At 40.5% G+C, this 16,937-nt stretch overlaps 1 protein-coding gene and 2 non-coding genes across 5 annotated transcripts in view; 1 reads left to right on the top strand and 2 right to left on the bottom strand.

Annotated features, from left to right (window-relative positions):
- Positions 1-8,875, top strand: part of LOC149322112 (nuclear prelamin A recognition factor-like) — a 44,052-nt gene extending 35,177 nt beyond the window's left edge. For all 3 annotated transcript variants that reach the window (XM_089534758.1, XM_089534777.1, XM_089534767.1), the window contains exons 11-12: positions 1,316-1,473; positions 3,160-8,875. In XM_089534758.1, coding sequence (XP_089390884.1) covers positions 1,316-1,473; positions 3,160-3,401 — 400 coding nt within the window. In that variant the 3' untranslated portion in view covers positions 3,402-8,875. The remainder of the gene's footprint in view (positions 1-1,315; positions 1,474-3,159) is intronic.
- Positions 8,876-10,771: 1,896 nt separating this feature from the next.
- TRNAQ-UUG (transfer RNA glutamine (anticodon UUG)) lies at positions 10,772-10,843 on the bottom strand. The gene has a single exon. It is a non-coding gene; the product is annotated as a tRNA-Gln (tRNA).
- A 945-nt stretch (positions 10,844-11,788) lies between these two features.
- On the bottom strand, positions 11,789-11,860 carry TRNAQ-CUG (transfer RNA glutamine (anticodon CUG)). Its single transcript has one exon. It is a non-coding gene; the product is annotated as a tRNA-Gln (tRNA).
- Between the last annotated feature and the right edge of the window lie 5,077 nt (positions 11,861-16,937).

Here is a 16,937-nt window from a genome sequence, read left to right as displayed (position 1 = left end):
TGGAGGACACAGCTCCCCCTTCTTGCATTATGCTTTTACAAGTAAGAATAAATTATTTAAGCACAAGAAAGACAAGTCCTTTGCAATTATGAAGTCATAGTAGTAGTTATTGTTTGACTTTGCTTCTGTTTAATATCCAGCTAAGCAACCATGTAAGGCAATTTCTGGCCCTCCAGTTGTTTGATGGCAATTCCCACTACCCCACTGCTGCCTAGAGATAATGACAGAACTTGAAGTCTAGCAACATCTGGAGGGCCAGACATCACTCTCTCCAGTATGGAATTCAGAAGTTACATGACGCATAGGGGACTGAGAATTGTGAACAAGAATAAATGGCTAAAACCTTAGTTTCCAGTTGCCTACAAACTCGCTCAGATCCCAAAAGACAGACACACAGTCTGAAAACAAGTTGATGAGCAACAATATTTTTCAACCTTGGTCTGATATTTAGGTATGTTGGCTGTATCACCAGCTTTACCCTTGAGGTTCCGAGGTCAGTAATAAATAATTTATAAAACAATGTTCAGATAAAGCACAGCTTCTAATAAATCCTTGCTCATTTCTGCTCTCTACATTCTTAGAAGGATTTATGACCTCCAGAAACTTCTCGAGTTGCAATGTACTTTAAGTAGAAGAATTTCAAAACTGGGAAGGCAGTCAAGTATGCTACCGCCTCTGCATTTGTAGCTCAAACATTGTGCATGAATTGTATCAGTGAACAATAGAGATAAAGGTAGTTCCTAGGATCAAAAGTTCCTGATTTGCTAGAAAAATGGAGCATATCATTAATTTAAAAATGGATGTTAAAAGCTCTAGGATCATATACCTCCACAATTTCATGTCAGAGAAGAGGTGCACTATCAACTGATAGCTGAACCATGAAGGAGGAGCATATAGCAAATGCATTAGAGTAGTCAAAAAGAACAATTGTGACTCTATCCAGTAGCCGTTCCATTAGACTAAGAAACATGAACATTAAGAACATGTGCCTGTATTTGCTGGTTTTCCTTTTACCTTTCCCTCCCATTTTCCTTTTATTCTGTGTCTTTTGAATTGTTCTCTTTGAGAGCCTTTCCAGATATAAGAGGGACATAAATGCTATTAAGAATATATATATCACAGTGTGTGTGGTGCAAAATGGTGGTTGATGACAGTTGATGAAAAGCATTTCTAACCATTACGTACATCTACATCTATCCACTCTTATCACTCTTTCTCTCGTGAAACACCCAACAGAGTATTTTCCAGCTGTCCTCAAGTTATTGCAGCCCACAGAAGAAGTCACTCTCTCTCTTTCCTTTCTTTGTCTTTTCAGAAACAAAGACTTCCAGGAAGTCACACTAGAAAAGAATGGCGAGACAGTGTTATGCTTTGCCGCAGCTTATGGCTTTCGAAACATTCAAAACATGGTCCTGAAGTTGAAAAAGGGAAAGTGTCCCTACCACTTTGTGGAAGTTTTAGCCTGTCCTGGAGGTAACAACTAAACATGAGATCTGTTTTGCCCCTTATACATAGGCATGCAGTAGGCGAGCCTGCTGTGCCATCCAGATGAATTGGACTATCAGTGGCCATCCTGGTTGAGAATGATTGGAGATGGAAGTCTAGCCCATCTGTTTGTTGCAGGCAGACACAATGGTTCTGATTCCTTCCTTTGTTGGTTTTTGATAGGTGATGGTTTTTCCAAGAAGGTCATCAAAGCCAAAGTCTCAAACCCTTGTCAATGAGTTCACCTTGGCAATGAAATGAGGCTGACATTGGCACCAATCAGGTCTCCCAAGGGAAGGACATTCCAGAGCAGTGTTGTTATAGCTGAGAAGGTCCTCTCACGTGTCCTCGAGTATTGCTTCCAATGGAGGGACACAGGGGAGGGCTCCTTTGACATTGGACATCATGGTCCCAAGACATTTGGCTATTTGTTTTGTGCATTGATGTTAAAGGAAAGGGTCTGAAATACTCCAGCACTGAATGTCAGTGCAAAAGATATCAGCTTGAGAAGTTTAGAAACAGAACAGGAAAAGGAGGCAGAGAAAGAAACTCTTCTAGGGAAATCTTGCTTTTTCTGTATTGTTGGCAATACTAAATTGGTAGCATTTGCTAAAGCATAGTGTCTCCCAACAGCATGGACAACAGTTTAGTAGCCTGGAACTTAAGATATTTTTGACCTTTAACTCCCAGAAACCTTTCCAAGCATAGTCAGTGGTGAGGCATCATTGGAGCTACAATTTAAAAAACATCTGGAGGACCACAAGTTAGCCATCCCTGCTGTAGGAGCCTTGGTGGCGCAGTGGTTAAATGCCTGTACTGTAGCCACTCACTCAAAACCATAATAATAATAATAATAATAATAATAATAATAATAATAATGGTTTATTTATATTTTCCCACCTCTCCTGAATGGATCGAGGCGGGATTACAACCAGTTAAAAAATACATCAGAATAAAATACATTTAAAATACATTTAAATACATTGATAAAATAGTACAGTTAATATAGAACTAGGTCCATTGAGTGGTAATGCAACAATTTATCCAGTGATATAATGATGATATTACAACAGGTCGGGTGGATAAGCTCGCCGGAAGAGGTTGTGAGTTCAATACCAGGGAAAGGGCTCAAGCTCAACTCAGGCTTGCATCCTTCTGAGGTCGCTAAAATGAGTACCCAGATTGTTGGGGGCAATTAGCTTACAGTTTGTAAACCACTTGGACACTTAGATACTGTTAGTTCAGTATGAAGCGGTATATAAATGAAGCTGTTTTTTTGTTTAGGAGATTGGGTTGAATAATTCCCATCTCTGAACTGGTCCATAAATACAGTACAGCATGAGAACATGCCTTTCTTCCTGAAACAGGGTTTGTATGCAAGCATAAGATCCAGTCCATGTAAGCACAAACTATGTGGTGAATTTTGGGATTTTATCTGGGATAGGCAATGTATTCTAGTACTGTACACATTGGATTTTAACCATGTAGACCCCATTTGAGCATAATAGATTGTGTGGAGCATGCAGGGATGCTAGAGGTTCATGGGGAAGGAAGGTACACTCTTGCTTCAAACCACACACATAGCCAACCAAAAGCAGCCAGTGATCTGGCTCTGTGTTTCTCTGTCTAAGCAAACCCATTTTCTCTTTTTTGACCTTGACCATCCACATTTAGGGTGTTTAAACGGGAAAGGTCAGGCTCAGACTGAAGATGGAAAACCAGACAAGGCTCTGCTCAAGCAGATGGAGGATGTGTACACTGCAGTTCCTGTCCAACTTCCAGAAACCAATGGGCACGTGCAGAAGCTTTACCAGGAATGGTTGGAAGGGATGGATTCTGTGAAAGTCCAACAGTCATTGCATACAAAGTATAGTTCAGAAAAACCAGTTGCCAACAGTTTGGATATCAAATGGTGACCATGCAACCACTAGACTTACATTAGGTTTGTTGTACATGCAGCACTGGCAACTGTTCTATGCAACTATTGACTGGGGCACGGATTCAGTGTTTGAAAAAAACTGGAATTGCCTTTGTTCCCAATTGGAACTTTGTAAAATTAGATTATTGCTTGATCAAATTGTTGTGCTGTATATTTGGACCATGTCTATTTAATCAGAGTCCAATGTTGTGTGTATCTGAGGACTTTTATTGGGCACACTGAGCCTCTAGACTTCCAGGATGGGACTGGAGGCATCATAACAGAATCAGGGCATATTGCTATGTGCTTTGATCTGGGCCACCTAAGTATGTGAGTCTGCCAAGAATGCAGTGCCATGGATTTCACTGATCTCCAAAAGGCATTTTGTTAATTTTACTGTTCATCCAAGACTTTGTATCTTTGCCAAACATTATAAGATACCAAAATGGGGTAAAGCAAACTCACTAACTTCCTACCATAGCATACCTATACCACTTTACTATATTAAGGGGATACTCCTCAGATTTGATTGTAACTCTGATACCTGCGGGTAGTGAATTTCCTTTTTATTCCTTTAATTTAATTTAATTGGCTCCTTTGGGAAAGAGGGAAATGTGTCCTATTCTTGCTTTCTGTTTCTAGCCTATTGTTCTCTCCCTAAGAATGTTGGGATCCTAACCTTCCAGTGAGACAGTTGGACATTCTCAGCCAAGTTGAAGACCGTATCTTCAACATCTTCAATAGCTCAGTTGTTGAGTTCTGGGTGAAGTAAAGTAATCAGAATGATTGAAAGGCAACATAGATGTAGGTACAAAATAGGATCATTTCACAAACATTTCAGGGGTGGGCAAGTTGAATGCAGATAAAAGTTGTTCAGATAACAGAGGCAGCCAACCTGAAACCAGAATCTCTAAGATAAGAATGAATTGGAAGTTAATATGATTGTGTGTATATGTGCCTTTAAGTAGCCTGTCATCCTGTGACCCCTTGAATTCCATAGGGTTTTCTTAGGCAAGAAATACAGGTGGTTTGCCAATTCCTTCCTCTGTAATATAGCCTACAGCACCTGGTATTCCTTGGAGGCCTCCCATCCAAGTACTAACCCTGTTTAGCTTCCAGGATCAGATAGGGTTTGGTGCCTTTAGGGTATTTAGTCCCCCAGAGAGGTTTACCTTTACCTTCTCTGAGACTGTGATATATGCCCAAGGTCATCCTATTGGTTTCCATGGCCGAGCAGGAATGTGAATCCTGTTCTCAGAGTCGTAATCCAACACTGAAACCACTACACCACACTATCTCTCAGAAGTTAATATACTTTACTGTTAATATTACTTTACTCCTCCTTGCATAATGATAAACTGCTATGTAATCTTTTAGGTTTTACCCACTTCTGCTGGTTGCTGAAGTTTAAGCTTTGGAGGAGTTTGCTAGGCTTTTATCTTGCCAGAAAATTCTACATGGATCAGATCCTTCTATCTGTCAAATGTCTTGGCTCAAGACTTTGGGACCACACCAGTGGTTCCTAGTGAGATTTCTTAATATTTGACCAAGTCTGCAATCCCTATAAACAGATACTCAAGTGCTTACTGAATTCACTGGCACTTGCTGAGCAGATATGCATAGGACTGCCTAGCAAATTACAAAGAGCAAAGTTACAAGCTAATGCGCAAACTCCCCATTTGTAACATTAGTATGTGTATGGGAGTACAGTGCAGGCTCACTGAAATTATTGGAAACTGTATACCAGCAGTATCTAATGTACTATGCCCACCAAATATAATTTTAAGTTCTATTTTTTCAACTTAAACAAAAGGGGCAATGATTTTTTATTTCTTCTGTTTTATTTATTAGTCCAGTACTGACAGCCCCAAAGTCTTTAAAAAACTTTTTGTTGAACTGCTTTAGCCGCTCCTCCAATTACTCCTTCATGTGCTTTTCCTCTCTTAACAAGAAAATACGGGTAAGCTTTGTTGTGATTTTACCATGACATTTACACATCCTTGTGGTATCCTTAAGTGACTGTCATGTTAAAAAACAAACAAACTGGGAATCTTAAGGTTGTCATATTTGCACTGTAAGATTTTAAACCTCTGATTAGAGGGCATTGGTGCTTCACTTCTCTTTAAAGGTTTTCAGTTCTCATGCTGGTTCTTATGGTAATAGAGACAGTTTCTAGATGCAATGAAAGTTTTGCTCAGATGGCACAGGAAGCAGTGCCACAGTGAACTGTTATGCCACTGGATATGGGGGCATTTGTGTGGCACGTCTTTAAAAGCAGCATAACGAAGGGGTGGGCAGAAAACGACTTTGTAAAAAGGAGCTTCTTTGTCAGAGGCTTTGTTATCAGAGATATGCCTGTATATATCATACTTAGTTCTGTCTTTGTAAAAAAAAAAAGGAAAAATAACTTAAGACAGGTATGCAAGTAATGCACCCTTGTGCCAGAAAAAGTACTTGGAGCAGCTGAGGTAACTGGGCATGGAGCTGTATCAAAAGGGTGCCCCTGCATGGCATTTTCTTAGTCCTCTAGATGTTTTCCATATTCCTGGTACAGCTGTAGTAGGAGAAATGTCAGTGAGAATATACTGAAAGAGGTCCACATTCCATCAAAAGCACTGATATACAGCCTCTGGTATCTTCATGATATGGTGGCAGTCTGATTAATTTAATTCTGTTTTCTTAGTTCGTTCGGATGTTTTGTATATAGGTTTTAGCTGTATGCGGTGTGTGTGTGTGTGTGTGTGTGTGTGTGTGTGTGTGTGTGTGTGTGTGTAAAGGTCCTTGGTATAAAGCTGGAATTTAATTTTACAAGCTGGGATCTCAAAACAGTACATCAGGACAAGCCCCCATGGATTGTGTTGCCTGCCCTTTGCTGAGTCAAAATGAAAGCTTCCAAGTGTAATTCTGTCAAAAAGACTCATCAGTGTACTTAAGTAACTGCTGGTAAAGGTTTAAACCCTGAAACCACAGTGCTGTACCAGGAGAAGGGTGGCAAGAACCAAATGTACAAAGCTGTGCAGTTCTCTTTTCCAGAAGTATTTGAAACGGGATGAGCTGAATAAAAATTCTGGCCATTTAAACTTTTACATTTAGAGTGCTTGTTACAAAATTTTTGTGCTGATATACATAATCTGGACCTATCTGTAGATCAGACAAGAAAAAGAATCATGTCTACTGGACATTCTGGCTTGGAGCTCTAATTAGACAGACCCTGCCTTTGCCTCTCTGGTGAGTCCATCTAAATGAAAACAGGCCAAGCTATTATTTTACATATCCATAATCTTATAGAACTGGAAAAGGTGTAAATTGTGTGTGTGTGTCCCACTTCTAGAATATCAGTGAACCTGCAAAATATGCCACCAAAATGGAGCTACACACTCAAGACTGAAAGCATTACTTGTCCTTCATATATTTGTTGCATCTTCTAATTAGTGAGGTGTCTAATTAGTTAGGGGGCTGCCCCTGAAAGGTAAGAGTGGGATGAACTGCCAAACACCTGAAATCCATAATACTGATTTGCTCTTGATAGCTTGAAATTAATCTGAACCAAGGCAAAACTATACATATAATATTCTTTCCATTCATGGAACAGTAAACCATAAGGCATGTAAATGTGTTAGATTTGGGACAGGTATCAAGGCAAGGATTCACCGACTAGTATAACAATGCTTTTCCATTATCTACATAGCTGTCTACACAGTAGCAATGCATATCTATTTACACAGTTGATAACTTAAATGCTCCCTTAAAAGACAGCATCGCTTGAATTCAGTTACCCAGGGAAGAGGATTCTCTCATCCAAAATGAGACTGAACCTTACTAGAATGTAGTTCCTTTTGTGATTGCAAAGCACTTGATTTCACAATTGTCATCTATTTCAAAAATTGTCCAGCAAAAGCAAATATGGGTGCAGTCTATTAACCACAACTGTTAATTAATGATGACAAAACATTAAACTGCCCACCAGGTACACCTTGCTGTTTTCTGGAAATCAGTTGTCTAGTGCTTGAAGTAAATCTTTTCATCAGCTTTGTATCCTGTTACTGACATTACCAAAGCCTGGGGCAATGTTTTTGGGAAAGCCAGCTTTCACTATTTTATTTCTCATTTGAACCTTTGGAAATAATTTTATTTCTGGACAGGTTGAGATGTGAAAAGTCTATGTGTTTGTACATATGTATATTTGCTTTTGTCTTTGTTTTTCAGAAGCTTGTAGAGATTAAACAATTGAGAATTGTTTCTGTAAAGCCATGAGGTCTATTGGCATAATCATATTCTGAAACCTCGGTCTTACAGACGTTCCACCCAATCCTAGGCATGCTTACGTGACACACATCTCCACTTTTTTGGGACAGCCCAAGGCAGGCTGCCATTGTTAAGCCTCAAGCCCCAGCCACTCCCTTTCCAGCTCCTACTACCAGTTGTACAGCCCTAGAAGTGGGCCTGTCCCTGTTGCAGCTTCCACAGTAAGCTTCCCCTCATATTGGTAGGAATGAGTACCTGAAAAGTTGCTTACTCGTTGGCATAACCTGGCTACTATCAGGTAAGCTGCTTGAGCACAAGGCCAGGGCAGCTGACACTCTCCCACTTGCCACTTCTCAAAGCGGAGTTGCCCAGAAGCAATGCATATATTGTACTGTTCTGGGAACTAAGAAACAGAATTAATGCAGTTTGACGCCCCTTTAACTTCCATGGCTCAATGCTGTGAAATCCTGGGATATGCAGTTTGTTGTTGCACCAGAGCTCACTGACAGAGAAGGCTGAATACTATGCAAAACTACAAATCCCAGAATTCCATAGGATTGACTTAAAGCTGGGTCAAACTGCATTAATTCTGCAGTGTAGATGCAGCCTCATTTGCCACTGTTGTAGTGCCAGCAGTTAAGCCCACTTGGGTGTGAAGAGTACCGCCTGGGAGTTGAAGTGCAACTGCAAGGGCTGGTTTTGGGTAGAGTTAGGAGGCAATGTGTGCAAATCCTGGCAAATGGCCCAGTGCTGGTGCCAGTTCTTGTCACTTGGAAGTCAGAGTCCTACTGAGTTGAATGCCACTTCCAAGGAAATATGCCTAAGATTGGGGCCCCAAATGCATCCATGAGATTTGTGGTCCTTAAATATAGAATTAGGAGTGGAGCCTAGTTAATGTGAATATGCTGTAATAATGGTACTGCTTACAGGTAGGCATTGTTTGGTAGGGAGAATATTCATACTATGTTATCTATCCACCTGAGGTCTTTAAAAGGAAGCAATAAATAATATGGGACTTTTTGGGAAAACCTCCGAGCCAAAGGAGATTGTAAAATCTTAATATCGGTACACACAAGTGACTGCAGTCCTTGACTGATATATCAAGTGTTTGTATTCAGCTCTGCCTTTTCAATATGATTGTACCTGAACAATATTCAGCTATTGGTGCAGTACAAATTTGAATGCTTAAACAATAATTAAAAAATACTTTGTAGATTTTTTTTCTAAGTATGCTTATTTATTTATTTATTTATTTATTTAAAAAATCCATCTGAGCACCAGAGCCAACCCCAAGATATTTTGGTGCCTCAGGGAATACAACTCCATGTGACACCTCACTGCAATTTATGGTGTTCTGATGTTAACTGCGCTTCTTTGGGACAAGACCTACTGGCTTCAGTGAGGATGATTTACGATTTGCACCTTGATTTGTATTGGACAATTTTCCTTATCAAGTGGCAGAATAATACAGGAACCTCCCTCAGGTAAGCTCTACATGCAGATCTCACTGTACATGCACCATCTTCTACAAATTTTGGATACTTAAGAGATGGACATGTTCAGTGCTGGATGCAGTGTCAGGATGAGTTAGGTGGGCATGCTCACATTACTTACACATACGGTGATGAGATTGCTGGGAAAAGAGATGCTAAAACATTTTTAATACTTAGTAATAAATAATCCTGATTGAGGATGTCCTCCCAATTTTCTCACAGCAATTCAAGCTATGCAAATGCGCCATATTACCAATAGAAAACAGCACGATGTGAAATGCTTATATTGAGGGGTTGAGGAAGAAAGGGCAGAAGGATGGCCACAGCTGAATATTTAAAAACACGCACAAAAATAATGACCAGAGATGGTTTACATAACTTAAAATATATGATATCAAAATGGTTAAAGACTTTTTTATACTTTGGCTCTATCATAAATCAAAATGGAGAAATGAGAAGACTAGGGCACATCCACACTGCAGAAATGATCCAGTTTGACACCACTTTAACTGCCATGGCTTCATGCTATAGTTTTGTGAGAGATCTCTGTTAGAGAGCTCTGGTGCCACAACAAACTACCAGAAATCCACTGCACTGAGCCACGGTAGGTAAACTGGTGTCAAACTGGATTATTTCTGCAGTGTGGATGCAGCCTTGGACTTGGTAGTGCAGCTCTGAAGGAACTAGATAAGATCCTTAAATGGAAAGATACTGAATATTAAAGTTAGAATCATCCAAGCCACCCTCGAGTCTCACGGTCCTTTCAGCACATAGCACTCAAAGTTGAATAAGCAAATATGAAACCTAAAAGATGAGGCATTACCAGTGTATGTCTCATCAGAAAACATATCGAGGCCTAGCTGTGTTGGCCATACAGCAAAATCCAATGACACCCAAACTCCATAAAACAGTGATGCCTTCATGGGGCCAACCAAAAATGCACAAAATACATTATGCAAGCTTTTGAAGCTTCATTTGCATCTTCATCAAACAAAGGTGTTAGAAATCATACAGGAGAAGAAGAAATTATGTAAGAGCCAAAGGCCTATATTCTCCCTATATTGGGAGGAAGGTGGGATAGATGATGATGATTTTGTCAAGACGTTTTTGTTGTTGTGACTTAAGATGGTGTGGAGGAGTATCCCTGCTGGCAGAGGCCACTCTTTGGCCATGTGGGCCAAAGATCCAAAACACACTGCAAAAATAATCCAACTTGAGACCACTTTAACTTTCCTGGCTCAGTGCTAGGGAATCCTGGGAACTGTAGTTTGTTGTGGCACCAGAGCTCTCTGACAGAGAAGGCTCAATGTCTCACAAACTCCCATGAGCTAAAAGGCCGTACAGAGAGGAAAGCCTTCAAGCAGACACGTGTTCTGACTGCATGTGAGAACTGGTTATGTCAAAGTAAAAAAGAAAGAAAGAAAGAAAACCTCATTTAATGAAATGGGGAAGGTAATGAGACCTTCTTCTGCAGCCATTTTAGTCCTGTCCGTGAAACGGGGGAGTTCCTATAGATTATTCCTTAATACAAGCCACCGAGTTTTGCCAGCACCGGATAAGGAAGCTAAAATATATATGTTGTATTGTTGGTGAAGCTTTTCTTTCCCTCCAAAATGTCCCTTTTTCAAACAGGTTCTACCGAGATTTGAACTCGGATCGCTGGATTCAAAGTCCAGAGTGCTAACCATTACACCATAGAACCACACGGCGGCTCTGAGGCCCGAAAAGTCCTCTATTAGCACGTCCCCGGAGGGAGGGGCGTCTTTCTCCCAATTAAGTAAATACTCAAAAAAGAGATTCTGAACTTTATTTATTTATTGTCCGGTAAAACTCTTTTCTTGGTGCCATAGGCTTCAGATTATGCTACTAGGTCTTGGAGGACACTGCAAAAGAAAAATGATTTCTTCCTCCTTCCCTGAAAACCATGCTGTGATCCCCAAACTGTGCCCTTTAAGAGATTTTGGACTTCAGCTCCCATAAGCCTCAGCCATGTTGGCCAATAGCCTGAGGTTCTGGGAGATGGAGTCCAAAATTCCCTTACAAGAGCACAGTTTGGGGACCACTGAGCCTCAGAAGCCGAAGGTCCAAAACACACTGCATAAATAGTCCAGTTTGACACTGCTTTAACTGCCCTGGCTCAATGCTAGGGAATTTTGGGAACTGTAGTTTTGTGAGACATTTAGCCTTCTCTGTCAGAAAACTCTGCTCTCACAGAACTACAGTTCCCAGAATTCCATTGCATTGAGCCAGGGCAGTTAAAGTGGTGTTGTACTGGACTATTTTCTGCAGTGTGGACGCCGCCTTAGTTGGGATCCAATTATTCCTTTAATTAAGCATAATAATAATAATAATAATAATGAAACCTAAGTTAGGCCTCTGGAGAGTAGAGTTCGAATCCTATCTCGTCCATGGAAACCCACTGGGTGACCTTGGGCAAGTCACACTCTCTCAGCTTCCTCAGGGGATGCCAATGGCCAACCCCCTCTGAAGAAACTTGAGAAGAAACGACAACAACAACAACACCAGTTATTATTTATTAAGCTGAAGTCAGGATGGAAAAGAAATAACAGAGCCTTCACTTTCCTCGTCCTCAAAACATTTAAAAAGAAAAAGTGACTGGGATTGTGGTAAAATGTAACTTTCTTTCAGGTTCCACCGAGATTTGAACTCGGATCGCTGGATTCAGAGTCCAGAGTGCTAACCATTACACCATGGAACCAGTTAAGGAAAAAGCGCTCTTCTGGATCTACTCATTGACGACGACAGAGAGCTCTCCCAGCCCTCTCAGTTAATCCGTTTGCCGAATAATAAGGGCGGTTTCAAAAGAAACGCCTCCCAACTGTAATAACGGCCGAGCCTCAACAGAGGAAAAAGCCTGCCTCGGAGGCACACCGCCTCACAGGGCGACGACATGGGCATAAAAGTTCTTTCCCAATAACGGTTCTCTAGAAAAACAAAGGTTCCCAATACATGTGCTGCCCCTCATGGAACCGTGTACGGGGCGGCACACTCGTCCTCGGAATAAAGCAATCAAATTCACACACAAAGGTCAACGCTGGGGCGACGTCTAAATGGCGGTTGAGACCCAGCGTAGGCACAAATAATTATATGGTCATATAAAGATATATATGTATATGTGTGTGTATATATATGAAGCGAGTAGAAATAAAATTAAGAGTTTTGACTCTAGATAGGCCCCATAATATAAAATGCAAGAATGGTTTTTAAAATACACACACATAACACATCCCCTGTAAAGAGTGTTTGGACTTCAGGTCCCAGATGGAAAAATGGTTACCTTTTAAATTCTTCACAACTCTTGTAAAACATCTTTTAAATAATGTGCCAAGAATACAGACTCAAAGTTTTGTTTAGTTTAGGATAAAGAAATAGCACTAAAGTTGTAACAATTTGGGGTGTATAAGCTACAAAGCAACAGACATTTTTTTCATCTGAAGATAAATAAAGAGGAGGGAGACTTCAGGAGACAAGCAACAAGCTCAGGCTATAGTATAGTTAATTGCAATAGATTTCACTTTTTCTACAAGGTAAAGTAGCGTTGAAGCGATTTTCTCTTCTGAGCATGCCTAATGAGGGTTATGAATATTAGTAACAGACCCATGAATCTATAATGATGAAATGCACATGCATTGTATGAAGTAGTATCTATAATGACTAAATGCACAAGCATTGTATGAAGGTATGGAAAATACACATGACATGGGAGTTTCATCAGCCAAAGAAAACTGAGATAAAGAAAATTTCAGTAGAAAATGGCTTATAAATATTGTGTAAAACTTGGGACAGTTGTGCTTAGTTGCCTGAGACACCCCTTCTTTCACGACTGTAATTAATAAATTGGTATTTGCGGCTTCACTTGTTTTGTCCTGATTAATTTGATTTGGTATGTTGGCACTTAGAAATCTATACCTCATGCCACACTACACTGTTCTAGTGTTATTATTCCACTTTAACTGCCATGATCCTAGTACACTACACTGTTCTAGCATTGTTTTTTCACATTAACTACCGTGTGACATTGGTCACTGAATCTTGAAGGCAGTTTAACAGCTCTCTCTGAAGATTCTAAACTGCTTCAAGCATTCACTTATAGTTTCTTCTTGCTATCTGAAGATGGTGACATTTATCACTCTTTACCCAAACCATCTCCAGTTAGATTAGGTTTTAGTTATTTTATGTAACATTTATTAAAGCCATTATTGTTCGTTTTTAAACTACAAACTACATGTTTGTTATTCTTTGAGTTAGTCTTTGTTTTTAGGAAGGCAGATTTAGAATAGTCTGACCCACACTTTTGCTGTTTCTACTGATGAAAGCTGAACTCTTAACAAGTTTAACTTTCATATTTGCATATTTTTGTTTCCCCTTAAAAGGGTTAACACCCTGGGAAACTAAAATTGCACCCCATAAAATCTAACTCATCTAATAATTAGCATCTGTACCCTCATTTCCCATAAACATCTACTGTCTCTTTTTATGTTCTATATAATTTTCTAATATTTTATAACAACAATACATCCTTTTAATTATAACATAATCCAAAACTCAATCCCTTTAATCCCATATATTTCCATTGTCCCTCCATATGTTATAATCAAAATATTCTAAAGTATATATTATTAAACAAAAAATCATTTTATATCCATTGTCTTTTTGAACCCATATTTTCCCATTAATTCCACATCTATTTCCATTATCCATCCACATGTTATTATTAGAACATTCTAAAGCAACTATGCATCATTTTGTAAAAAAAATGTTATGATCATAACACAATCCAAATCCATTGTCTAACCATATATTATGATTAGGATCTTGTAAAGCAACTGTTCATTTTATACAAATTCATTTTACAATTATTGTCTTTATCATCCTAATATAATCCAAATCTCATTCTCTTTAAACATATATTTTCCCATTAATCCACCAGGTATCCGGGATTCTTAACCCACTTTAACCCTTACTCTTTAATTTTTATACTTAACTCTTGGTTTTTATCCTATGCCTAACAGATCTTAACGTCACTGCCCACCACCATTGCCCAAGTAATACATCCATCCTCAAAACAGACATTGTCGGAAGCAGAGAACTCACCCCATGCCCCACAATCCTTTCTCTCCCAGAAATTCTCCCTAGCAATAACAAATTCAGTCTAGCCCAGGCCAGACAACAGTAATGGTAAAGTGAGCAGGAAGCCATTTTGGCTTTACTGGGATACTGGTAAAGCGATCAGAAGACCAAAGAGTAAGATGGTTGGGTAAAGGTAAAGGTAGTTCCTTTACAGGAGTGTCTAGTTGTAACCGACGGTGCTCATCTTCGTTACTAAGCCGAAGAGCCAGCTGCTCTGGTGGTCATGTGGCCAACATGATTGCACCAAATGCTGTTACCTTCCCACCAAAGTGGTACCTATTGATCTACTTGCATCTCCATGCTTTCGAACTGCTATTTCGGCAGGGACTAGTGACAGTAGCCCAACCCATCATGCAGCACTCGGGCCTCAAACTGCCAACCTCCCAATTGTCAGAATTGTCATCATAACCACTAAGCCACTGCATTCCTTAGATGGTTGGTTACCCAAAGACATTTCAGCTAGTTGCGAAGAGGAAAGCAAGAAAGCAACAGGGATGGCAGCCCACTGCCTGGTGGGATCTTACCTTCTCCAACTCCTACTGGCTTTACCTATTCAAAATCTTCCTCCCAAAAGGAACATTTGATGAAAACTAATGGAAGAACTCTGCCAAGAGAGAGGAGGGAAGCATGAGGCCATGGACCAGGTAGGTGTCTGTTTCAGGTCAGCCCTGTTGTCCCTTGGGAGCCTGCTGTGTGAAGTTGTGATGCCATGGAATGGTGATGGGAAATTGTGGAGTTTCCACAGCAGCCCCCAAATGTCGAGTTTCCAGCCTTTATATGAGGGTTCCGCCTTTTATCCCCCTGCTGTGGTCACCAAATGTGGGGGTTTACCAACCCTTATCCAACCTACTGTAGGATTTACATTTGGGCAATCACAACAATGCCAACAACTGCGAGGATTCTTCTCAGACAATCTCACTACTGGAGCCAAATGTTGGATTTCTATTCTTTAGCCCAGGGATAGGCAACCTGCGGCCCGGGGGCCGGATGCGGCCCGGGAAGGCCTTGGGACCGGCCCCAGCCTGGTCCTGCCGCTGATTGCCGCCGGAGCCTTTGGCCTCTCGTGTGAGGGTGTGGGGCCTGTGGCCTATCAGGAGGAGGCGGGCAAGGGGGGGCAAGCAGCGGGCAAGGGGGGCAATTGTCTATAGAAGCCTCAGAAACATGCATTTATATTAACATTTTTTTAAAAAAACAGCAATTTTTTTTGCGTGTCCTCCATTTTTTAAAAAGTGTCCTCCATTTGAAAAGTTTGTCCTACATTTGTTCTGGTTTATTTATTTATTAAAAATTATTTAATTATTTATTTTTTGGCTTCAGCCTCCCAGTTGTCTGAGGGACAGCAACCCGGCCCCTGGCTCAAAAAGGTTGCCTACCCCTGCTTTAGCCCATCATATGTGAAGACACTTTAGCCCATCAAAGGTGAAGGCTTTCCTCGATTCCCACCTCTGCTGCCATTTAAGGACTTCCTACAGTCCCACCTGTATAACGCCAACTTTGAAGACCATCTAAATGCCCTCAAGGTGCCTTTGAGGAGTTATGCAACTTCTATCCTCAGTGGATATCAGCACCTTTATGTTCACTGCTGCCACCACAAACACCTTGTGTGTCCAGACTCTCAGATAGGTAGCATTTCCAGAAGACAAAGCTTTATTAAAGCACCTGCAAACAACACATCTTTATTTACAGGAGTTAAACATAACACAGAGTTTATTTATTTATTACATTTAAAACACATTTTCTCTCTCTCCCCTTCCCTCATCTCAAGCTACTTCAGACACTTATCACTCACTCAGCTCAAACTTCCTTCTTTCACACTAACCCTAGTCTGACTCAAACCCTTTCAAGCTCTTTTCTCACTGCATTCTTCTCAAACCCTAGGCTAACTGAAACTCCCAACTGTTATTCACTAGATGCATTTACTAGATGCATAGTAGATAATAAGGTAAGGAGCTGTTGTGAGGGGTGACAGAATGAAATGCTGAGGATGAGTGATGAGGTGATCTGAATAAGGCTGTGAATGATAGTTGGTGAATGACAGATGACAGCGGGGATAGTGGTTAGTTAGAGAGCGAGGTTTGTGGGGTTGAGAGTTATTTAGTCAGGTTTAGGAATGAACGTGTGGTGTTTTAAATATATTAAATGATTAATCTGCTTTGTCATGTTCAGCTTCTGTTAACAAAGTATTATTTTTGATTTCATACACTGTTGGCCTCCACTATCAGAAAGCTTGGATTCAGACAAGGTGAATAAAGAGGGATGGTGTCAAGTGGGATAGAAGTTGCATAAAATCTCACAGGACTCTTGGGGGCATCTAGAAAGTCCACACATTTGATGATCCCACAGGTGGGACAGGATGTAGTCCTTAAAATATTGGGAGAGGTGGGGATCAGAGAAAGCCCTCATTCTTGGCAATTGCAGTGAAAATTATCAAAGTCTTCTCATTTGGTGGATTAAGGGGCAGAAACCACACACTTGGTTGCAGGGATGGGATTTTCCGAAGAGAAACACCACACAGGTAAAAAAACCCCAATGAAGATAGAATTCAAATTCATGTTCGCACAGCATAATTGATTTCAAATCCATTACTTTCCATTCTCTGCCACCTCACCAGGAGGAATGTACAAGACGCAGCCATGACATTGTTG

Source organism: Sceloporus occidentalis, unplaced genomic scaffold (assembly GCF_023333645.1).
Source record: "Sceloporus occidentalis isolate IW3139 unplaced genomic scaffold, rSceOcc1.0.p SCAF_1, whole genome shotgun sequence".
Taxonomy (NCBI): domain Eukaryota; kingdom Metazoa; phylum Chordata; class Lepidosauria; order Squamata; family Phrynosomatidae; genus Sceloporus; species Sceloporus occidentalis.
The sequence above is the reverse complement of the archived record's forward strand: the minus strand, read 5'-3'. Positions and strand labels throughout refer to the sequence as shown.